Source organism: Xyrauchen texanus, chromosome 16 (assembly GCF_025860055.1).
Source record: "Xyrauchen texanus isolate HMW12.3.18 chromosome 16, RBS_HiC_50CHRs, whole genome shotgun sequence".
Taxonomy (NCBI): Eukaryota; Metazoa; Chordata; class Actinopteri; order Cypriniformes; family Catostomidae; genus Xyrauchen; species Xyrauchen texanus.
Genome location: NC_068291.1, coordinates 40,150,100 through 40,175,537, shown reverse-complemented (window position 1 = coordinate 40,175,537; position 25,438 = coordinate 40,150,100). Strand labels below are relative to the sequence as shown.

General features: G+C 37.9%; 1 protein-coding gene across 1 annotated transcript in view; it reads left to right on the top strand.

The window, feature by feature from the left end:
- The window catches only part of LOC127656553 (neuronal PAS domain-containing protein 3-like), a 375,215-nt gene that overhangs the window by 301,258 nt on the left and 48,519 nt on the right, over positions 1 to 25,438 (top strand). Inside the window, exon 6 of the mRNA XM_052144935.1 lies at positions 5,660 to 5,831. Coding sequence (XP_052000895.1) covers positions 5,660 to 5,831 — 172 coding nt within the window. The remainder of the gene's footprint in view (positions 1 to 5,659; positions 5,832 to 25,438) is intronic.

Genomic DNA, 25,438 nt, shown 5'->3' with positions numbered 1-25,438 from the left:
CAAAACTATTTCAATGCACTAAAACCACTTACAAGTTTACCGGCATTATCATCATGGCAACCACATTGTAAAACTGGATATAACTTTACACCAGTAAGGTTAGTAAGCAGATTTATCCCACTAAAGTCAATATTTATGTCTTGTGACTTTTTTTTTAAACGGTGTATATATTTACAGACTGGCTGCTTTCACTTCCATTGTAAATAACTTATTGTAACCACCATTTTTGCTTTTTTTAAATAAAAAAGTAACGAGTTGATTTTATTTTATATATTTTTTGTTTTACTTTTTTTTGATAAACAACATTATGCCACAAATGCTATTGATTGAGATTAAAGGTGTGTTCACACTTGTAGTTTGGTTCTCTTGGTCCTCTTGGTCCGGACCAAAAAAGATTTGAAAATGATAAATTAGTCCTGGTTTGCTTAGCGTTCACACTGGCATTTTTAACACCGAACCTAACGATATAAAACCAAAGGCATCAGGGAAAAGTCACAACCTGATTGGACAGCTTTTACGACGTATATATTTTTTGAAGGAACTTGCTGAACATCCAAGCAATGCAGGCTGCTAGGTGAAATGCGCTTGTTATATTTATATATGTATATATGGTGGTATTTTTACCAGCTGAGATCAAACGAAGAGTTAATAAAATGTGTAAAGGAGTCAAAACAGCGCCAGGAATTCTTCCGTTGCACATTCAAATGAAGATATGCTGCAAGGACACCTGACGGCAGTTCCGACACCAGTACCGAACTGTAATGGGCAACATAGCACCTATGATGAGAAGAACCAGGTATGCTTGAGGTCAGTATTAGGCAAATTGCGTCCTGTTTTTGGTCCGTTTATACGTCTTTTGTCCATGTTGCATATCAGTCAAACCGCACCAGAGTTTGTTTGGAAACGGACCGAGACCCACTATTCAGGCGGTCAATAACACAAATGAATCGATCTCCCTACGCCCCTGTGGCCCCACTGCTACCTCCGCCTATGTTATATAGAGAGAAAAGGGGAAATGAAGCACAGAAAACAGGAAGTACGCTGCCCATCATGTTTTGAAATTTGACAGCTTGCAATTATAGCTTTTATAAAGCAGAACAGTTCATATCCGATGGGTGACATTTCTGAAACCTCACAAATTAAAGGCTTTCTACTTTTACCCCAAACATAACATAATTTTTTTAATTCCTTCCTTGTTTTCTCTCTCTCTTCATGTTTGGAGAATTAGGTAGTTTCATTAATGCCTGCCAGTCAGTGTTAATAAGCCAGAGGAGAGTGTGTGTGTGTGTGTGGGGGGGTGGTTCGGGTTGGCTTGGGGGATTGCGTGACCATCTACAAAATAAGCATGTTGCTGGTGGGTTCTGTCCATGGCCCCTCTCCAGTGAGCCAGGCCTCATTTTCAATGCAAAACCTCCTTCTGTAATCCAAGTGTCCTTTCTGCAATTACAGAGTATAATCTGCCTTTCTCTTGTTACAGACAACACTTTATCACACCGGCCTGCCACACAATGAATATTAGAGCTGATATTATTTTCTGTGAGCATTGTTCACCCATCGTCATATCACAAAGATTAAGGCAAGACGAGTGCTTTGTGCAGCCACTTGTGCTGAAAAGTGGGCTCATTCTAATACTGTTAAAATAGTCCACGGGGTCCGTGTTCATGAATTATAATGGACACAAAAGGTTTGTCTGTGAGGAGCTTGTGAAAGAGAGACAGCATTGCATTTCATCTGCTACTGAAATATGTTTTTTTTAAAAGCACTTATTGTAATGTATTCACTCCACGATCACATGGAGACTGTCATCTCTTCATTTAAACTTAAAGTCAAAATGAAATCAGAATTGAACCTATTTATTTCCCTGGTCTTATCATGCACAATACATCAGTGCATGTTATTCCAAGTCGTTCATCTCAATCTAATAACTTGCACCACCTCTAAAACGACTTTCCTTATCGGCTGACGTCATTTAGGCAGAACGTAATGTTAACCAATAGCTTAATAGAAATGCTCTGAGGGTGTTTTTTAAAGATTTCCTGTTTCAGTGGCCAATATTAAAGACTTATAACTTATAAAAAACAAGGATGGTCAAGTGTTTGGTATCATTTTAAAGAAAACTTTTTTAATGATATAGATTATAATAAATTCTGAGACATTCAGCCTAAGAAAAAGTACTTTTTCAAAATGTACTTTTTTGAATGTATTTTTTCATTTTACATTATATGTCGCAGGGTGTAAATAAGGTAGCTTTGAAAAACTGCTTTTGTTTTGTTTCCAATCATGTTACCTGTAACAGAGTAAAGTTTTGTGTTGATACAACAAAGATATCAAAAGTTATGTCATTACAAATATACATTACAAATACAACAATGACTAAAGGTGTGCTCTCTCTTCAAAGCATGCAAGCATGAGTAACAAGATCTCATTCAGTTCCATTCTGTGTAATTTGAGCCACCATCGGGCCAAATGAGGGCATGCAAGTGAGCCAGGACCAGTTGCGTTCCCACAGTCACTTCCGGGGCTTCATCATGCCTCCTCTGGGCTTTCTTGGGGGCCATCGGCCAATGGCCTTTGGCCCGCCGATTATCTTGGGCCAGACAAGGCCAACTGGGGATTGAGGCGATTTCAATGTCAAAGGCGGATGTCAAAGGTGTATCCAGCACACAACGGTACAGGTTCAGGGGATAAAAATAATAATTTGGGCATGGTACAAACCCGTTAAAATGCCCAGCGGACAAAACAGTGCCCAAAGAATTTACTTTCCATGGTTCGGTGAAAGTTGAAAAAGAAGCATTTCCACTGGGATAAGTCGAGATACTGGAAACTTGTGTTCAGGTCTAGCTCCATTGTGGTATGGACTACCCACTTTTTACAATCCAATCAGTTCCTGATAGATAAAATCAAGTCTAATTATTATTTTATTATTCATATTTCTTAATATTCTGTTATACTTACAAATATGTCATATGAAAGAAATAAAATGGGTTGCCAATGCCATTTCATTATGACTTTTAGCCATTTAGTCTTCTTCATCCATAGGGTTTTGAGTTTTAGTTGGCCTCTAAAGGTTATTCCCAGATGAATGTCTTTTTTGTTTTAGTGAATTGCTTGTTTCTGCATTTTGTTGGGATTGGACTGCAGTTGTCTGTTAGCTGGTCAAAAACCTCAACCCCTTCTCTTTCTAAAAAGAATCCTCAATTCTTTGGTCTACTGGATACAGGCAGAATGTCAGTCTTCCATAGTAAGATCCAGAAAGTCTTACTTGTATTGTGCCTGCAGCTTTTTGACACCCAGGGACAAAAAAACAAACAAATAGCAGATCTGCTGTTGGGTTTCTAGTGTGTGAGAGGGCAAACAGTAAAAAAGAGACAAAGAGAGATGGACAGACCGTAGGTGGTCCCAACCAAGTTGTTTTGGTTTATGTTATCATGGATTTTTTTCTGAATGTCTTACAATAAATGTTAAATCGCTCTTTTTAATCTACAGAGGTATGTAATACGGTAAATTCTTACAATCTGCATCTTCCATCTTCTGTTCATCTTTAAAGGTCATATTGATTTAAAAATTAATCCTGTTTACTTTCTGAATATATGTTGATGTTTTTATTGTGAATAATTCATTGGTGCACGTTATTCTAAAGAAACTAAATGTACAGGTAGATGTACACAGTTAATGATAAACATTCACTTTTAAAAGGAAAAAAGGCCTAAAAAAGTTATTTTGCACGTGAAAGATTACGAATGCAAATTTACGTTTCTTTAGAATACCGTGTATGGCTGAATCGTTCAAAAAGACCAGCAACATGTATTAAAAAAGTCATTTCTTTTTATTTGATGTGAAACAGAAGATGGAAGAGCACTAAAAGGTTTATGTGCTTCCAAGAGTGAGGTGTGTAAATGATCTTGACTGTAAATAATAATTCATGCATTGCCATCATCTTCAGACCCTCGAACAACAGAATACATTGTGTCCAAATATTACAAAAGCACACTTCATCGTCCCTTTGCGAATTCATCGTTACTGCTTGGAGTAATAATTTGTGATGGACTAAATAGCTTTGAGGGATTGGACATTAAAGGGATTATTCTCATGTAATCCGTGGGCCCCTGCAGACGTGGATCTGATCACAGAACAGTGCAGGGCAGGCGTTATTGAAACAACAATAGAATATTTAAGAAGCGCAGCAGAGCCAAAGATACTTTAACTGCCTGTTTCTCTCTTGTCATCCCCAGTTAGCAACAGTAAATCCGTTTTTTCACCCGCTTAGTAAATTAGCGTGTTTAAAGATTAGACAAGCGCACGCTAATTATTTCATTATGAGGACGAGCTCTCACCCCTAAAGAGCATAAAGTTTTTTCTCTGCGAGGTAGAAAGAGGCAGGGAAAACCTCTTATGGGAGGAGATAATTAAAAATAAAAAGAGCACAAGTGCTTTTAACTGTGCTACAGAAAAAGGACATAAAGCATGCTATGATGGGTACTTTACTGTAACTCTCATGAATTAGTAATAAACTAACATTATTATACAGCTCTGTTGAATACTTGACTCTGATTGCTCTATTGCATCATTCTGCAGTCAAAAATATATATATTTATTTATTATTTTGTTGTTGCAGTCAAACAATTTATTTTTTAGCTGTGCTGGTTTCATGTGTGTCGTATTACTCCACGGTAGGGTTGCCAACTTTTCACTTTGTGAATACGGGACCCTTAAGAATTTTGAATATGTAAACAGAGTTTCACCACTTACAGTAAATACTGGACAATAGATGCCCTAGACAGGATGTCTTCATTTCAGCCAAAATATGGGACAGTTGGCAACCCTACTCTACAGTCATCTTCTCACATAATAAAGAGTTTCGCTGCTAAAATACAGGACAATTGGCGTTCTGTATAGGATGTCTTAATTTTGGCGAAAATAGGTGACAGTTTGCAACCCTATTCCTCCGTCTTTCTTCTCGCATAATAAAATAATTTCAAATAAAATCTGGCGGGGTTTTATTTTGTCATGATGACTGTATGACTGTACATTATCCATTATTTATAATGGCAGGGCGGAGGGCGGGGCCGGGTCGTGATCCTACACACCCGGTCCCGTATTAGGCTAATCAAGCCTCTGTGAGGGATAAAGGTAGACTGCAGGGGATCGTGCGGGAGAGAGAGATCGTTTACTGACATGTCCGTCATATGTCCGTCATATGTGTGTGTTTGTCCTTTGTTTAAGTTTTATATTAAAATATTATTTATATTGTCAAGCCGGTTCTCGCCTCCTCCTTTCCATTGATCCCTTTACAGTCATGAACATTCATATATGAAAGTGTATGAACATATGTATGACATTTGAATCAATAAAGCTTTGCTGATTTTTGAAGCTATTTTTTTAAATGTGATTTTTTTTTTGTTACTAACAGCAACATAAAACATGTGAAAATGTGGTGGTATATTAATGAACTATAGAGAGTTGGAAACTTGGTTTTGTCATTTCTTCCGGTCTCCAGCGTTTGGATGAGTTGTAGTTCAAGTTAATGAAATACAATGTGTAGTGTGATCACACCTGTCTGCCATATGCATGAATGTATAGTCAAATTTAGCTATCCCATTCACATTTAGTTGAACCAGCGTCATTAATCGCAATGCCATTGTTGTTTCTGGTGTTGCAGGTAGAACTGACGGGCAGCAGTGTGTTTGACTATGTTCATCCGGGTGATCACGTGGAGATGGCCGAGCAGCTGGGCATGAAGCTTCCGCCAGGGAGAGGACTGCTGTCTCAGGGTGCTGAGGACGGGGCCAGCTCTGCTTCCTCTTCCTCTCACTCTGAGACACCTGAGCCAGGTAAGACCATGCGACATTAGGCCCTATGCATGGCCATATATGTCAGGTTAACGACAAGAGGGTTTAGAGATTAGGGCTGGCATTAAAGAACTGGTATTGAGTATTAAATGCATGCAAACTCAGGCTTGCGATGTTTCAGTTGATTTGTACTTTATTTTTGCTCCATAGATTGGTTTACCTTCAGTGGCATTTTGGGCTTAAATGTGTCAGATTTACACTTTTACATTATATTATATATATAGTGATTACTCAGCTCTCTGGGATACATCTAGAATTTATTCTTAGCAATCAATAGCAGTATTCAGTGATCAAATATTGTCACAAGCAACTGATTTTCTACATGTCTGTAGCTAGGTTTCCATTTATGTATTTTTATGCTATTTTGGGGATATCACATAAAAAATGCTGCATAGAACCACCAATAAAATCTGTAAAATGCACGTAAAAACTTGTATGCTCACTTGAGGTGGATCCATTTTTTATTCGCTAAGAAATGCTTGAACTACGCAGGAAACACATTTACCAAATATATGCCTATATAATTTATATAGGAATATTAATGCACATCAGAAAAGTCATGTGACGTTTCTCAACAAACCATGTGAATACATAATTCACTCAGAGAATATCATCAATATCATCACATAGCATCTGAAATATTGCTCTGGTGATTCTGAAAGGCCGGAGCCAAAGCCTGTCATCAAAATGATTGTCTATGTCTACTATTACCTCCCAGAACCGTACAACATGCTTTCTGTGCATGTCCGTGCGCTCCAAACTGAAAGGATTTTATTACATTTAATTAAAGAGCCACAATGGCTTCAACTTATATTTTGCATCAATTTCCCCAGAAGTGGTGATTTTGTTCTGTTAAACACATGGAATGGAAACACCCCAATAATCAAAACAAGCATGTACAACCGCCCCATTATTTATACTATGATCAATGGAAACATGGTTAATTACTTCACGCTTCTACACCCTTGACATTATCCCTCACAAATATGAATCAAAATGCCATTTCTTCCATTTTTCGTTTTTTGGTCAAATCTAAAATCCATGATTCTGTCTGTTTTTTCCACATTGCGGAAATTGAAGTGTCCTAAAAGTATACATTAGACACATACAATATCAGTTGAAATATATCATTAAAAATGTTTCTGTCTGGCCCGCCCTGTCACAGGAAGGAAAGACAAAGAACACATTCAACATATCGATTTTAAAAACTAAAGTCATAAGTCGAATGTAATTTTATTGTCAATTGCACAGATCACACATGGCAGAAACTGAGCATTGAAATTTGTAATAGGCAGATTAATCTGTCATTGCCTTTCAGACTGACTGAGTTGTGCTACATGTTTTTTTTTCATCTTATGATCTTAAACTCCAAATTCTAGCTATATTGTTAATGTTGTGTATTCTTTGAAATACAATTTTTTTTTTAATTACCAGGTTTTTTATTTGTTTATTTGGTTGTTTATTAAAACCCTTAGCCATACTGATTTCAGAAGTCAGTGATCTATGTAATGTTGCACGAACTGGTGTTTATGACGCATCAAGACTATAAGTGTGCTTTAAAGCATAAGAAGTGTTTGTGCGTTTGTCCCCATGTGCGTTTGACATGATATGGCTGATGAGTGTCTTTCGCTCTGTCCCAAACACTCCAAAGGAGCCCTGTGTGGTGGCAGCACTGTAACACAGGCTCACCCTGCTCCAGAATTTAATTAGACAAATTGTATTGCAAAGATGAAAAGAGGTGACATTCCTCATTGGAATTCTTTTCAGGGCTCTTATAGACTTTGCCTTCCAAATGTTCCCATTTTCATTGTGTTGTACTGATGATAATTTAAGTATTAGGGGAAAATCCATTTATAAATTAAACAAAATGACTTGATATCCATCAGTCCCTGAGTTCATCAAGCTGTTCAAACATGAGGGAGATTGGCTGGTCGGCCGGGGTCTTCCGAGAGCTTCGGTAATTAGATCTGCCAAGGATTTATTCTTTGCTGATTGGAGCTTTAAATTAATTGAAGTTCCACATTTGTGGTTTTGTCCTTTTCGTGGAATTTTTTTTTTCTTTTTTTTTTTCTAGCCAGCAGAAATTTTACACTGGCAGACTCAATATGTGCATGTGTGTGTGTGTGTGTGTGTGTGTGTGTGTGTGTGTGTGTGTGTGTGTGTGTGTGTGTGTGTGTGTGTGTTTGAAGGTGGTATGAGAGGTAATTTCTTGTTGGGTGTGAGACAAGGGTCTTTAATAGTTGGGGGTGGTGTGGGCTTCTGACGTTGAGATTTATTTGTGTACACACAGACTCATTATAGATGTGCTTTGCAATTCCTCAAAGGGCACCAAGTTGTGTCTCATAACACCAGTGCTTAACTTGTAAATTATGAAGTCCTGGAGTATAGACTGGTGTTGGATCCAGCAGGATATATCTAGCTAAAATGAAAAAGAATGTTTAACATTTAATCAACACTCCAAGTGCACACTGTGGCGCAACATGAAGTGCTAACACTAGATTGCTCTTGTTAAATCGACAGAGAAGTTCAGTTGTGGTAGTGTGGACAGTGTTGATTATGGTTGAAAGGGAAAAAGAGCGATTTTATTATTTTTAACTTATGACATTAAAATCAGCATACAGGTAAAAATATACATTTTATATAAGCCGGTAAGAACGCCAGTAAAGATGTTTCCATTCAACGTGAAATCGGGGTAATGGGCAAAAATATGCTGTGTCAATTGGTTTATGCATAAACCGTTTATGACCATACCTCAATAAAGGAAAGCCATGTATGACGTTTACATGACCACTCACATTGTTGGTTTATTAAGCATAATCGGTGTAAGAATGTGCATGTAAACACACTGTTATGCCCGCTATAGCTCCCCTTGTGGCAACGTTGAGAATGCAATGAGTACTTTTAAGTTTTGAATTGCAGTGTGATACACTTCAGAACGCAATAACATAGTGTTCACATACTTATGTAGAGTATGTTTTGTTATGTTTTTATGGCAACATTGCAATATGTAGACATTGTTATTATACTTGATATTTCATGAAATATACGTACAGGCGTATGAGATGGGGATCCAATAAGGAATGGATCCAATTCCAGAGGGGCCAGGTTCTGTATTTCACTTGTTGTGGCACAAATTAAGCCCTGCTTGTGCTTAACAGGCACATCCACAAAGACCTCTCTCTCTCTCTCTCTCTCTCTCTTTGAATGAAAGCCAGGCTGAGCAGTGTTTAAAGGAGAGTCAAGCATTTCGTTCACCTTCTGTCACCTACCTCATATGTGTGTGCGTCCTGCGTGTACATGTGTTTTTTATTCTTTCCCCCTCCTCTTTTTGACTGTGATGTCACTTTATTCATCCACTCCACCTGCAAAGTAAATTGTGTTATCAACAGCCTATTTTAAATATTTGCAGGTGCGGAGAGGAGAGCGTTCTTTCCCTCCATCAGTTTTTCCATCTCTCTCTCTCTCTCAAGGGCATGACACGCTGGCAATAAACACGGCGGTATTTTTACTTGAAGATCGTAATCCTGCTGTTTGTCAACAAGAGGCTTTTGACGAACAGTAAAGCGGCCCCCTGTTTGTGCATAAATAAAAGAAAACGATTCAAGCTTAATTTGTAATAATATGAATTCAGAAAGAGAAGTGTGCCTCTGTGACATCTGTTGAGTAGAATTCAGCATAGAGATGCCGTACAAATGCACGTCATCTGCTGTATGGTTCACAGTTAAAATTTTTACACTGGTCTTGACATTAAATAAGAACACTTAGTGCTGCATGCCATTCTGCGATGGCTAACCTGGAAGAAATATTGTTTACTTTTTTTTTTCTTTTGGAAAATAGTATATATATATATATAGAGAGAGAGAGAGAGAGAGAGAGAGAGAGAGAGAGAGAGAGAGAGAGAGAGAGATGAGATGGATGGATGGATGGATGGATGGACTGGATGGACGAGACAGACAGACAGACAGACGGATAGACAGACATCATACCACTCAGGAAAGAGACACATTCTGTCTCTTAGAGATGAATATAGTTTGGTGAGAAAATTGCAAATCAATCCCAGAACAACAGCAAAGGACCTTGTGAAGATGCTGGAGGAAACAGGTATACTATAGTAGATCTATATCCACAGTAAAACGAGTCCTATATCGAAACAACCTGAAAGGCTGCTCAGCAAGGAAGAAGCCAATGCTCCAAAACTGCTATAAAAAGCCAGACTACAGTTTGGAAGTATACATGGAGACAAAGATCTTACTTTTTGGAGAAATGTCCTCTGGTCTGATGAAACAAAATTGAACTGTTTTGCCATAATCACCATCATTATATTTGGAGGCAAAAGGGTGAGGCTTGCAGGCCGAAGAACACCATCCCAACCGTGAAGCATGGGGGTGGCAGCATCATGTTGTGGGGGTGCTTTGCTGCAGGAGGGACTGGTGCACTTCACAAAATAGATGGCATCATGAGGAAGGAAAAGTATGTGGATATATTGAAGCAACATCTCAAGACATCCAGCCAGAAAGTTAAACTTCTGTTACAAATGGGTCTTCCAAATGGACAATGACCACAAGCATACCTCCAAAGTTGTAGCAAAATGGCTTAAGCACAACCAAGTCAAGGTATTGGTGTTGCCATCACAAAGTCCTGACCTCAATCCGACAGAACATTTTTGGGCAGGTCTGAAAAAGTGTGTGCGAGTAAGGAGGCCTACAATCCTGACCCAGTTACACCAGTTCTGTCTGAAGGAATGGGTAAAAATTCCAGCAACTTATTGCGAGAAGCTTGTGGAAGGCTACCTAAAACGTTTGACCCAAGTAAAACAATTTAAAGGCAATGCTACCAAATACTAACAAACTGTATGTAAACATCTGACCCACTGGGAATGTGGTGAAAGAAATAAAAGCTGAAATATATAATTCTCTCTACTGTTATTCTGACATTTCAAATTATTAAAATAAAGTAGTGAACATAACTGACCTAAGACAGGGAATGTTTTCTATGATTAAAATCAGGAATTGTGGAAAAACTGAGTTTAAATGTATTTGGCTAATGTGTATGTAAACTTCTGACTTAAACTGAAGATGCCAAAGAACATTTATGAAGTATGAAGATTTATGAAGATTTTTTTTTTAATAAAACATTATAATAATAATAATAATAATATTGTAGCATAATATAAGTAATTAAATATTGTTGTCTTGTATCAGATTGCACCAGTGTTGTCCACTTTGAATTGTGACTTTATCCTCTGTACGTAAAATCACTGTAAAACATGGCCTCTTGTGGCTTATTACTTTATTTTACAGTGGCTTTGAATGTGGCTGATCCAATCAGATTTTAGATCTGGAATGGTTTTATTATTACAAATTTAAGAATATATAGTGTGTTGTCATTTTTTATTTTTTTTTATCCCCATTATTCTATTTGTATAAACATCAAGTGAATGCCAACATACAAACATGCATGAAACACAAGATGTGGCATTAAAAAATGATATAAAATATAAGATACTATAATCAGAATTAACCTCTTGCAGTACTGCATGTGAGGACGATTAACTGAGAACACAGTTTGAAGAGCATATCGCCTCAGCACAGGCGTCCCTGGGCGAGCAGAGTATCAGTCGCCTGTGGGCAGGGTGATGTGGACTCTCCCGTAGGGTCAGACCTTTGATTTGTGTGGATTCTCCTCTAGCCTTTAACAGGTGTCTGCTGCTGTGGGTGACATTTCAAATGCAAATAGAGCTCTTTACCACAAGGCCTCTGAATCTACCCATGTCAGACCAGAGTAATACCCCCAGCCCAGCACTCAGAAACACAACACACACACACACACACATACATACAGTATGCACAGATATATTTGTGTCTTTGTTGCAAACACACTCTATTGTACATGAACATACATGCACATATATGCACACAGAAACTCTGGTAGATATAGGATATGTTCCAAAATGAGCTGCCCAATGATAGCATTGGGATCATGTGATCTGTTCAATTTATATATATATATATATATATATATATATATATATATATATATATATATATACTGTATACTGATCCAACATATGAGCAACATCCAAAACACCGTTACAGTTTGAATTATCATTCCTCATGATTTGGAAGGATTTGCTGTATGAAAATTCTGAATTCTTTGAAGATTTGTTACAAGAGTGTATTTGAGAGTGTGGGCTCTCTCTGGCCAGTTTGCACAAGTCTCAAAAAGCCATCAAATGGCATTAATTATCCACTCTCAGTTGTATTACAAGCATTTTAATAATAGAAATGTAGTTACACAAGTTTTTTCCCAGATAGCAAACCTACAATGCCAAGATGTCTGCAAAAGCGTGCATCATCTGGAAAGCATTGTGTTTACATTTAAGCATCTTATTTACATACAAACTAAGGGCACGTCCACACTAATCCATTTTCATTTGAAAACTACATTTTCAGTGTCTTAACGCCATCATTTCCCAAAGTAATAGAGAGCATTTTCTAAACTTTCAGTGTAGGATAAAGTAATTCTTGTGTTGATGAGAAGTGTGAACTTAACAAAATATGTTAGCAGACTGTATACTATGGTGAATAAGGCTAACATTCTTCCAAACATCTCCTTTTTTGTGATCCACATAATAAAGAATGTCATCGTTTGGAACACATGAGGACGAATAAATGATGATAGAATTTTTATCCCTTAATTTACCTAGCCTTTTAAGTTTCTTTCAGCCGTAGGGCACTTTAGACTCCAGAGGCATCTTGCTGAGGTCATTGACATAAGTCAGTGGTCACTGTCCTCTGTCTATGCCATTTGGGGATTCTGTGCTCTGCAATAGTCAGTATTCTCCCAGGTGAGTCCTGCTCATTGGAACTGTTTGGCACATATAGAAAGGTGTCCTTGAGAAGTGGAGGTGGGGTCACACAAGCAGTTAGCGTTTTCAGAATACAAATAATGGGATTAGCACTTGCGGACAGCTGACATTAGCCTAACTCACTTATCAAACAGGCACATTTTCATTGGCAAACACAGTTTTAGATACTCACTTATTTTAGATGAAATTGTTGTTATTTGTATTTAAGTGGGAACTACTAATGAGAGACTGACTCCATTTTGATTCTCTTTACAAAAAGTACCACGGTATTACCATTAAAAATACACTATTCTGACACTTAAGCCACACTTAAAAATGTCTGAAAGTTTGGTATTACATAACGTAGTATGAAATCAACTGGCATCTGCGCTCAAATGCTGCCTGAGCTTTTCTCAAAACTAACTTGGGAAAATGGGATATCAATGGGGGTCAAGAGTGATCACATGACCAAAACTATTGGAGGAGTTTTAATTGAAATCTGAACTTCGTGAGGTCTGCGGCACAAACATATTGATTTTATTCAGGCTGACCCAGCCAATGGGGTCACTTTTGAAACCATCTGACATTTCTTCAATTCATCTCACTTTCAGACCCCCAATACTTCACCTTTATGAGTGGAAATAGGTGTGTGTGTGTGTGTGTGTGTGTGTGTGTGTGTGTGTGTGTGTGTGTGTGTGTGTGTGTGTGTGTGTGTGTGTGTGTGTGTGTGTGTGTGTGTGTGTGTGTGTGTGTGCGTGCGCGCGCGCGCATGCTCATGCACTACAATACAAAAGACAGTCCAATAGTCTACTATGTCATGTGACAGACCACTGAAGTTTAAAGACTTGAAATCATAAATTAGCTATTTATTTTCTTAAAGCGGAATTGTAAACATAACATGGACATTTACATGGACACCAGAAAGCGTGTTATTGCGAGAAAGTGGCACACTGCAAGAAATTAGTGTTCTCGTTTACATGCACTTTTTGACTCTTTACTCCTGTATACATGCGGTTTGTTCAGTAAGCAGCTTTCTCTAAGCAATGTCATTTCCCCACGACGCTTGTGTAAACATCAAACATGGTATCTGAGGAAGACTTCACTATTTTATTCCCTGTTGCTTCACTTTATTTTAGTTAGTTTGTTTTCTTTAAGTTTCTATCATGATCTGCAGCAGAATTGTGCTGCAAAGGTGAGGTTTCCCTCTTATGTAAAACTCTGGGATTCCCCCAGTGTATGAGCGCATATACTTGAGCGTGAGGGACCATCAATATTTTACATTGATGTGTATAAATGGGTATAGTTTATAGTGTATGTGCTTTTCCCACTGTACTCCCAGAAATGTTTAATTATTTCCACTTTGTTGGGCTCTATCCTATGACGTTTGGTATCCGTTCTGTTCACGTACATGAAAAAAACTGTAACAATGCCGCTTATTCGTTTACATGGCCACATATGTCACGTTCTTAGTTGTGTTAAATCGCTTTCTCTTATTCCCTTAAACAGCGTAAGGAACTCAGCGTTCTTGTTTACATAACGTTTCATTACACCACTTACTGCAAAAACCCTGGGATTACCGTTTTATTAAGTGTATGTTATGTTGTCACTGTGTTTACCGTATTCAAGACATATGTATGGCTTACTTATAGCTGTTTCTGCATATAAAGCTAAGATAGGAAAGTATTTTAGCACAGAACAAGTTACACAGCTTTAATACATTAGAAAACAAATACATTTCATAACTTTCATTGCCTAATGAAGGTTACTTAGGTGAGAAAAATAATACTAAGCAATGATATTATCATAGCTTCACATTTCACAATGCAAAAACTCCAGATAGATAAAGCCACCAGCCTTTCATTATATAGGATATTATATTATTATATATGTATATATTTTTACTCTGAAATACATCACATTATCAAAGTTAAATATTTTTTTTATATAAAAGACATGTATTTTTTGCCTTTTGTTTTACCTTTTAGAATGACCAAGTTAAACATCTGAAATCACTGCTTTTTTTATTATTTTTGGTCTATGCAGGACAAATCAGGGAGGACAATTTTCAGGATATCAATAAATCATCATAATTACTTGGAGATCAGTAATTGTATGTGTGTTTCTTGTACTTTTCAGACATGCACAGTGGAAGAGAGTGTTATAGATGTAGTGAGAGAGATTGATTAAAAGGGCAGCTTTGCTGGTGATCTGGGAAATAAGACAGCAAAGGGACAATATCTCCCACCTGTTTTTGTGCATTAATGACAGGCCAGAGGCAGGAGTCTGTCTGAGATCTTCTCAGGAGAGAGATAGAGAAAGAGAGAGCAATAAAGAGAGAGAGGAGGCATCATGTTACTATACCTAGAATGATTTTTACATGACTCGTTGTATGTATCGCGTCAGTATCCTTGTGAAATGAACAGTAGATGTGCTAAAACAACAATAACTTTTATTCCCTTTCATAAAAATCATGAATAAAACCGCAGATGATCAGTTGACTAACACTAACTTTTCGCTCTGTTCTTCACACAATGCTATGCTATGACATCAAGACACATTTACTATATTTATTACATAACAAGCTACATTAACAAACTTGTTGAAGCACAATTAAATTGTGCAGTAGCTCAACTGAGCATTGCACCTGTGATTTAAAGGATTTGGGTACGAGTCCTGAAGAGCACACGAGTCATAGAAGCACCACAAAAGGATGTGGTTGCTTCTGCATTTGCGTTTTTTATCACACATTTTGTATTTTCTGAAAATATTGGTCAGGTTAAGGTTTAGAGTAAGGAGGTTGGGTTTGTCAGTTTAACTCTCTTTTAACAACACTCAGTTGACATTATGTCTCAAAACTGCCACGATATGTGTAAATGTAACTGGCTCTGATCGCCCCACCCCTAGCATTAGTCGCTAGTGCATCTCTTGAGGTCAGGAGAGTGAGGTTTACACACTGCACAGCTATCTACCAGCTGGCTCCCTTTACACTCACCCCCCTAAACCTCACTCCCATCCGGGTCACGGCACCATTGTTACCGGCTCTGATCGCCCTGCTCCGAACGGGAGTGGGAGGCGGGTGCTCTAACAAGGAGGCTAAAGGCTACAGCCCCTAGTGTCAGTCGCTAGTGTACCTCTTGAGGTCAGGAGAGTGAGGTTTGCACAATAGCACAGCTATCTACCAGCTGTCTCCTGTTACATAAGGAAGTATGTCATATCATTTTGCAAAAATGGCACCATAATCAAGTTATTTTAATGAGATCAGGCTGTCTATTTTGTTTCGTATGCTGCCTAAGACAGCCAATGTAGACAGCAAGACAGCTCACTAGGGTCTTTACCAGAGCTACTGTTTAACCAAAGTTTCTTATGGCTGATCTGTTTAAAACAGACAAATGTTCAGAGAGCCACGAGAGCTCAGAGATTTGGATTTAATGCTGACACATTATACAGCCCAGCCATAACAACCCATCTGGCTCTGATCCAAAAAGATGCTAGTTACAGAACCAGGCGCCCCCAATGCACAAATGCCTTGCTATACTATGAACACAAAGAGGAATGCTAAATAGGAGGGATTTAGCTATACTGTAGATGCATTTTTCGAATTACAGCACAGCCACAGTTTAATTCCATTCCGCAAAGCATCACTTCTGTTTATTCTGTCACACGCCTTGTTTGATTAACAATGCAAATCTTATTCTTTTGTCCATCTGCAGTTCTGTCAGTGAATGAATGCATTTTATTCAAATAAAATGTGATATCTGCTGTGTCGATTTTTCTATAAAATCAAGGTGCGACTTGTCTCAGATGTAAATACTAACAGAGGTGTTGCGGGCAGCAGTGCAGGTGGCTGTCATGAGTAAAGCATGTATATTTGTTTTCCAGTAGTGTCTATTACATGAGACACGACTGGGGCACAGATTCAGAGATTTACGGCGTGATTTTTTTGCAATGGCAGTCTGCAATCACAGATGGCAGAGGAGGATATGTGCCATTTTCACTGTTGAGATGGGGAATGGGAGATGGCAGTACAGAAAAGTGCATTGGGCTTGGTTCAGTGTGTGCTACTGTTTTTGTTTTGTTACTCTAGAGAGTACCACGAACCATGTTTTTTTTTCTTTTCTTTTTTGTATTACTATTATAATTATTACATAAGATTTTGATGTTAGTTTCTTTTTTCTTCTTAACTCAAAATAAATCTCTAGAAATTTTCTTCAAAGACAGGTCGGAGCCACAGCAGAAGTAGTAGTGCTCTTGGCATGTTGAACCTGTTGTGCTCACGTGGTTGATGCAGGTTCGAGTCTGGCTTGCAACATGTCCTGATTCCATCCCCTCTTCACTTTAGCTGTCTAATGACCAATTCACACTGTCCGAACAAACGCTACCAAATGCCAACAAACGCCAAAGTCCAACACTTTTTGGGTTTTGTCGGATCAGTGTGATCACCCTGTTGGCGTTCGTTGGCACCTGTTTTCAACGATTCAACATGTTCAATCGGCGTTTGTCTGGTCTTTGCATGAAAATGAGGTAAGTGGCCCTGTCAACTCACTGAACATTGATGTTTCACAACATTCTAAATACAACAGCCAACTTTAGAGTGTTGGCGTCTGTTGGCGTTTGTTGGGGCAGTGTGAACTGGCGAAAGAGATAAAGAAGTCAGAGACGTGGTCTGGTTGGTAGTGCACGTGTTCCGATGGTGTTGGTTATAAAATAGCGTCCCCAATTAGAATCAACTCTCTACGAGATCCAACTCTCCTCAATCAATAAAATGGCAAGAAGGCACAAATCTGAAATCCAAAGAAAATATTTTGTTGCCTTCACCACTGTGGTGCTACCAAAACTTCCCTTTGTTTGTCTGAGTGGCCCAACACAACATTAGCTCATCCAGTTTTATGAATCTGTTTGTACAGCCAATTGAATAAATCTACCAAAACTCTTGAATTTTTCAGTCTCATTTCCACATTCATGATTCAATTGTACTTCCTCCTGCTTGACATATGCACACAGTGAGGAAGTGTAATGGAGACTGCAGATTTCAAGATTTATAGTGTTACATTTTGGTCTGTTTCTCACCCAAAACCAGTTGTATCATTTTGGAAGACATGGACTAAACCACTTGAGTCATACATTGTTATGCTGCCTTTATGTCCTTTTTTGAGCTTGGACATTTTGGACACCATTGACTTTCATTGTATGGAAAGACACACATTATGTTTCCTTTGTTTGTGTTCAGTAGAAGAAAGGCAGTTATAAGAGTGGTTTAAAATGAATGTTTCTTTTAAATCATATTACGGATTCTCCTGTGAGCATGTTTGTGTAATTCACGTGTAGCACTAGTGCTGTGACAGTACTTCTAGTAGTTAAGTAAAAGACAGCCAGTAATGCTTGTTAATTTTGCATGTGTGTGGGAAAAAGTCATAACTTACTCAGTAATTATGAAAGTGCCTATCGCTTCATCAAATAGATTCACTGTCAAAAGCTCAGAGCTGGGCGTCATGATAAACTAGCCACCATAAATAAGAGAGCAGCCTGCTCACTAAGACAAATGTTTTTAATCATCTGATGTGTTCATTTATCCCAGGCCCTAAGTTTAGTCTTAAATTAAGGCTGTTGCTAGGACATAACTTGATTTAGAAATGCCCATCAATCCTGGCCATCCTTCAAGCACAGGAAAAGCTCATAGGAAGTGCATTGATCTTTATTCGTCCTTTGTCGGGCAAAGAATTGTTGCATGTTTGGTTTTTGCCCATTATCAATCTGGATCGGATGCTTTTTTGTGTTTATTCAAATGAATTCATTGAGTTAATTGTATCTTTTTTGCTTTTACGCAACATTATGCACAGATTCTTTTATTCTCAGCGACGTCACTGAGGACATACAAGTCATTAACTGTCTCTCATCTCCGCTATTATGAAAAAGCATTATCAAGCTTTCAGCCATCATGAGCCCTTCAGTATCAAACCATACAGAAACATGTAAAACAATCCAGAGTGAGGAACAAAGAAACTAATGACAGCTTAGCCAGCCTAAAAGATTGAGAATTCTGTCACAAGGAAAGCACCAGATCACTGGAGGAGGAAGGCTGCAGAGCTTTGAAAGACAAAGGAAGGATCAAATGGTCTCCAGACTATTAGAAGCCAGTTTTATTTAAGCTTATTTGGCTGATAAGGTTGTCAGAAAGGGCTTTTTATCAGGCAAGAGGAGTAGGCGCCAAGCATTATGCCTTCATTCCCAGGCAGTGGATGCGTGGCGAGTCGCGTGGTGGGAAAGTCTTTTCATAAAGCTGCTTGACGCTTTCACACAGGAAAAGCGCAATTTGAGCTCGGCTCCTGCAGGATGAGAGGGCACTTATGCCTGAACTCAGAAAATATCTTTTGTTTTATGTTTTTTATGGATTTGATTTGAGTTTATTTTGTGTTTGTAGTACATTAACAAGGGTGTGTGTGTGTGTGTGTGTGTGTGTGTGTGTGTGTGTGTGTGTGTGTGTGTGTGTGTGTGGGCATGTTTATGTGGTTTACGAGGACAATTTTTTAGTTTACAAACTGGTAATTACAAGGGTATTATGCTATAATTGTGGTTTATGAGGACATTTCTAGTGCCCCCATAATTGAAATAGCTTAAAAAACATAATAAACTATGTTTTATTGAAAATGTAAAAATGCAGAAAGGCTTCTGTGAGGGTTAGGGGATAGAATCTATAGTTTGTACAGTATAAAAATCATTATGTCTATGGAAAGTCCTCATAATGATAGGTAGACCAACATGTGTGTGTTCAAAAAAAGGTTTTGAGGGTTCACACTTCAGTCCTCTTAAAAATAACTAAACTTGGAACTTTTGTGCTGATATAGGGCCATATAGCATGATTGCGAGTGTGATATTGCTTATATACAACCGTTCAAAGGACAAGGAAATGTAAAACAATTCGGAAAAACAGAGTATGGTCACAAAAAACGCATTTGTGTATGGAACTACTTTCTCACGCCACGAATCAGAATCTGCCGTTGCTGGTTCAATCCAAATGATGCGTCCAAGCCTCCGTTAGTAATTCAAAAATTTCACTTTAGATCTAAAATCATGGCTTGGGCTGTTCCTAACAAGTTATTGGCGATACAAGGATGTGCGTGTGTGTGTGTGCGTGCGTGCGTGCATGTGTGTGTGAGAGATAGAGAGCGAGAGAGAGAGAGAGAGAGAGAGAGAGAGAGTGAGATGGAGCGTGTGTAATCACCTGTTGATGATGCTGTAGTCTGCTTGTCATCTTTTTGAAGATATTGTCATTTTGGTGAAATGCATCCTATTTTCTCAGAGGACAAATATCCATCCAAGTGGGGGTGTTCCTCCCTATTTCACTGTAGTTGGTGCGCAAGAGTCTTTCACTATAGAAACCGCAATCTCCCCTGCCATTTTGTCCTCTGCAATGTGGAAAGTCTGGTAACATTTACATTTACATTTATGCAGTTGGCAGATGCTTTTATCCAAAGCGACATACATTGTCCTTACTACAGGGACAATCCCCCCAGAGCAACCTGGAGTTAAGTGTCTTGCTCAAGGACACAATGGTGGTGGCTGTGAGGCTCAAACCAACAACCTTCTGCTTATCAGTCCAGTGCTTTAGCCCACTACGCCACCACCAATCCAAGAGGTAAGATGTAAGCGCCTTGAGTTTCTTAATCAGTCTGTTGTGTCTCTCAGCTCTGAGCCTTAATTCTGAAGTTGTTAGTTTAAAGCTGTTTAAAGCTATTTCCTAGCTTTAGTAGTGTAGTTGTAATACAAGCGATCACTGAGCGATGCTGACTCACTTCACATCACCGACTGGCTCATATTACACACAAAAATGGTCTTTTGCCTTCACCTGCTGGCTTAAATATGTAATGTCACAATATTAAATCTAAAGAGACAGATGGCATCTTAAGACATCTGCACTGCTCTTACACTTTAGTTTAGAATGGCACGAACACAAGCGGAGTAATTGGTGTATTATTATATAATATTGGTGCATGGGGTGTATTATTTGTATTTATATTAGAGGTCGACTGATAGTTGATTTTGCAGATAGCAGTAACTAGGGTGATGCAAAAGGCAGATAACGAATAATCGGGCGATAATTTATAGGATGCTGAAGTCGCCATTAAAAATAGAAGTTGAGACCGACTTTAGTTCCGTATTGTGGTATATTTCTGAGTGAATCAGCTTATTGGACAAGAAAAAAATCTAGGGTGGGAATTTGAGTTTATCCATTGGTTGTTAATTGGATTGTGAAAAATGGTCATTATGAGTTTGCAGTGGACACACACCCTTACCACCATGCTGCTTGAGTCAGAGCCGGTGAAATTGAACAGTGATCTTAATACATTTAGTATCAAACTGACAATATAAATCTATTAGCACATTACCACCCCTGGAGTCATGAGTTCAAATCCAGGGTGTGCTGAGTGACCCCAGCCAGGTCTCCTAAGCAACCAAATTGGCCCGGTTGCTAGGGAGGATAGAGTCGCATGGGGTATCCTCCTCGTGGTCGCAGTTAGTGGTTCTCGCTCTCAATCGGGTGCTTGGTAAGTTGAGCGTGGATCGTGGAGAGAAGCATGAGCCTCCACATGCGGAGTCTCCACGGTGTCATGCACAGCGAGCCATGTGATAAGATGTGTGGATTGAGTGTCTCAGAATTGGAGGCAACTGAGACTTGTCCTCCGCCACCCGGATTGAAGTGAGTAACTGCGCCACCAGGAGGACCAACTAAGTAGTGGGAATTGGGCATTCTAAATTGGGAGAAAAAGGTGATTAAAAAATAAATAAATAAAAATAAGAATTAACCAAATTAAGCTTTTTATAGCCTATGTATTCACCAGATGAAGGGTTTTGTGTGTGTGTATATATATACCATACAAGGTTTAATGAGGAATAAGGTTTATTATTATTTTATAGATAGGAGGTTCGAGACGCGATATATGTGCTGATGGTTCATGTTTTCATATAGTTGCATTTTTTGTTGCATGCCCTCTGTTCAATTTAGATACTTGATTATCTTATCAAAATAACAAAATACATGCTGAAGTGAGGATAAAAATATGGATGAATATTTTCTAAGATGAAAGATTGAGGAAGTATCGTAACCATCGGCATAGATTTTTGCCAATAACCGATAGTTTGGAAAAACGGTAAAACCAATATATCGGCCTATATTAACTGTTAGCAGCCAAACATATTTGGAATTTTACAAAAGTGAAATTAAAGTGAATCTGGAGTGCTTTAAATATAACGCGCTCAGTGCACGTAACCAAACAGACCCGAATTTTGGTTTGGATTCTGTTTGGAGCACAGAATCTCTCTGTAATAATGCACTGACACAATACATACACAGAACAGTGAAAATAAACGTTGAAGCGAGCAGCTAAAGCAGACTATTTATTTATTTAATTAAATTGCAGCCCTTTGCGGTTTAATAATAGTACAAGATCATATTGCAATTTCGATTTTATTGCAATTAATTGACAGCTCTAATTAGGTTTGGGGAGTAATGGAATTCAAGTAGCGGGATTACATATTTAAAATACAAAATATTAGTAACTGTATTCCACTACAGTTACATTTTAAATCATTGGTAATTAGAATAAAGTTACATTCAAAAAGTGTTTTTATTACTGATGAGATTACTTTGCATTACTTTGCATATTATCATTTGTTTCATTTACTATTTAGTCTATTGAGTTGAAAAACATTTATACATATAAATGATGTGATACAAAGTGCATTTGAACAGCGGTGAAACACTTTCTTATGATGTTTAACATTCATACGAGCAGACAGAGGAGAAAGTTTGGAGCAGAAGAAATAGAAATAAACCTTGAGTAATTTGTTAGCTTTACGCTAAGCTTCTAGACATTTTACATGCACATGTTACCAGACACGATCATATTTTTTTATCAAGAAAATCTAGGTTAGATCTTTTTTTTCTCTCTCTCCAGTAAGACCTTTGATTTTTAAGGAAAAAATCTTATTCTTGATGATAATTTTTCTTTGTTTTTCAACAAAAATATCTAAAAATCTTGTTTTAGAAGCAACACTTTTTTCAGAGAACTTATTTTTAATGAGTTTTTTGTCTTACTGTACTGGCAGATTTTTTATAGTCAAAACAAGTGAAAAAGTGCTGAAGAAGTAATCCAAGGTTTTTATATTATGTTAATGACCTTAAGTAAACTAATGAAATACGTTATAAATTACATTTTACAGCAGATATTCTATCATCTGTTTCAAAGGTACATTTCATACATTTCAAAAGTAACCCTCCCAATCCTGGCCCTAATACACATGTTTAACTTTTTTTTTAACTTTTATTAGTTACATAATGAAATTAGAATGTAAAATGTGGTGAGAGAGTGTGGAAAATGGCTTTCCGGATTTAAACCTGGATCAGCATGTCTGTTTACTTTTGCCATACACTCTCACAAAAACTGGTACCATACCTTTTCTGTACCTCTAGTTAAAATGTAGGCCTATAACTCATTTCGGGTACATAATTGTACACTTAAGACCTATTGTGTATCTTAATAGCTACATGTGTACGTTTTGTTGCTCTGGGAATAAAGAAAACATAAATGTTTGTGTCTGTAAGGGTACAAATGTGTAACCAAAGCAAAGGTACCAGGCCAGGGATGGCTGTTGTACCTTAAAAAGTACCATTTATTCTGATTGTATACATTAAAATTACTGGTGATTTCTTTTTTTTTGGCATATATTTATTTTATTGAGTGTGCGTGGTTGTTTTAGCTCCACTTTGGGGACAAAACTGTCCTCAGTACATGTGACAAAACTTCCCTTGGGGACATTTGGGAGCTTTCTCAATTGGAAAAACCTTATTCATAAATAAAGTAAATAATGTGTTTTTTATTCCAAAAAATGCTAAATGCATTGGGGTTAGAATATAGTTATTATAATTACATAAAACTGTGAAAGTTCCATTTCTCTCTATGAAGGAGGAAGCAGGGGCCGTGTGAACAGTCCACGTGAGTCACTACCTTTCAGAGTGACAGACAAAATACTGCTTTTCAGCAGAACATTCAACACAGATAATACGGCTTCATGTGTCACTCTTTCTCCCCTCCTGCAGTCTGGACTGCCCTTATATCCTTCTCCAGCCATCACTGCAACACAAAACAGCTGTGAGAGATAATTTCACACAGATATCAATCCTTACCGCTCTTCCTCTCCCGTCCTCGCTCTCCACAGAACGTCGCTCGACCACGCCCCCATCTCCACAAAACATAAGTCAATCTTTGTTTATGCATGTATGTGTGTGTATGCATGTCATTTTGGTCCATCAAACAAGAAAGTAACCCATATTCTTCAGTCAAACATGACACAAAATAAAGCATTACAAATACATGCTTCTACATTTTGATGAGTCATTATCATATTTAAATCGTGATCCTGACACACAGCTTGTGTCACTCTATAGATGAAGTGTTTCCCCTTTTTTCTTTTTCATTTTGCAATGCGCTTGACCTCAGAATCCATGTCCCAGATAAGACAATGAACACAATATAGCTCTTATTCACAGCTTTCTATGCTGTTTAGGCCGCATTCCCTGCAGAAGCGAATTTATTTTGTAGAAAAATTTCATATATTTATATATATAAAAACACGTTTTTTTAACTGGGCCTTACGACGCAGCAGTGATAAGGGCTGAACAGTTTAACAGGTCTTCACCCAATAAACAGGGGAAATTATTGGCCCCAGCGTTTCTTCGTGACACAATTTGTCAGACTTGCTGATAGAAAACAAATTCTATTCATAAAGCCACACTTCTCTTGGTACCGTTGCAATTCGCGAGCAATTCAATTATAGTTTTGTGCGATAGTGAGCCCAGGGAGAGAATCCAGCTGACAAGAAATATGACAGGACAGCAACGCAGTGTTTATGCAATTAAACTTTCACTGACAATACCTGCCGAGTGATGAATGTCTGGGTGGACATATATGTGTGAGTGCACTGCCCCTTAAGGACTGCACATTTTTCATGATTTAACAGCCCATTCTGATCTGTTAGAATGCTAGAGAGATAGAGAGAATGCAAGGAGTGGAAAGGTTCGACTGCACATGGAGAAAAAGGTGTTGAATAACCTTGTGAGTTTTAAAGAAAGAGGAGAGGGTGATCAAAACAGCAGAAAATAAGAATAAAGTTTGTATTTGTGACACAGTGAAATGAGAAAACTTGCTGAACCACAGTGGACTGAACCCAATGCAATTGTTATCACTAGTGTAAAAGTTTGAACGTTTCAGTTTTGTAGTCATATTAAGTTATTTTTTTAGTTTCTAAACCAAAGTAATTGTTCACAAAAAGATCAACAATTTGATATACATTTTATTGATATATTGTTTATCTTAAATTACTCAATGAAAGTTGATAGAATTTGGTGTGTCAGAATGAGGATCAATTTTACTCAAGTCCATCAGTGGTGTGCACAGAACAGGGGCTACAGGGGCGCAAGCCTCTTTCGTTCTGAAATTTAAAGGTGCCCTACACAGAGGTGTCTTTACAACCGCACAGCTGATATATCAGATGCAACAGCATCAAAGTCACGATACAAATGTTTTAAGTGTTTTAGTTTTCATTTCTGATGTTAAAAAAAGTAAATTAAATGTATTTTTTTTTATTTAAATTTTGACTCACTCTAGCTAATCTAAAATCAAAGAAAAGGATGGAAATAATTTAAAATGAAAGAACAAATGAACAAAACAAATTATCTTAATATACA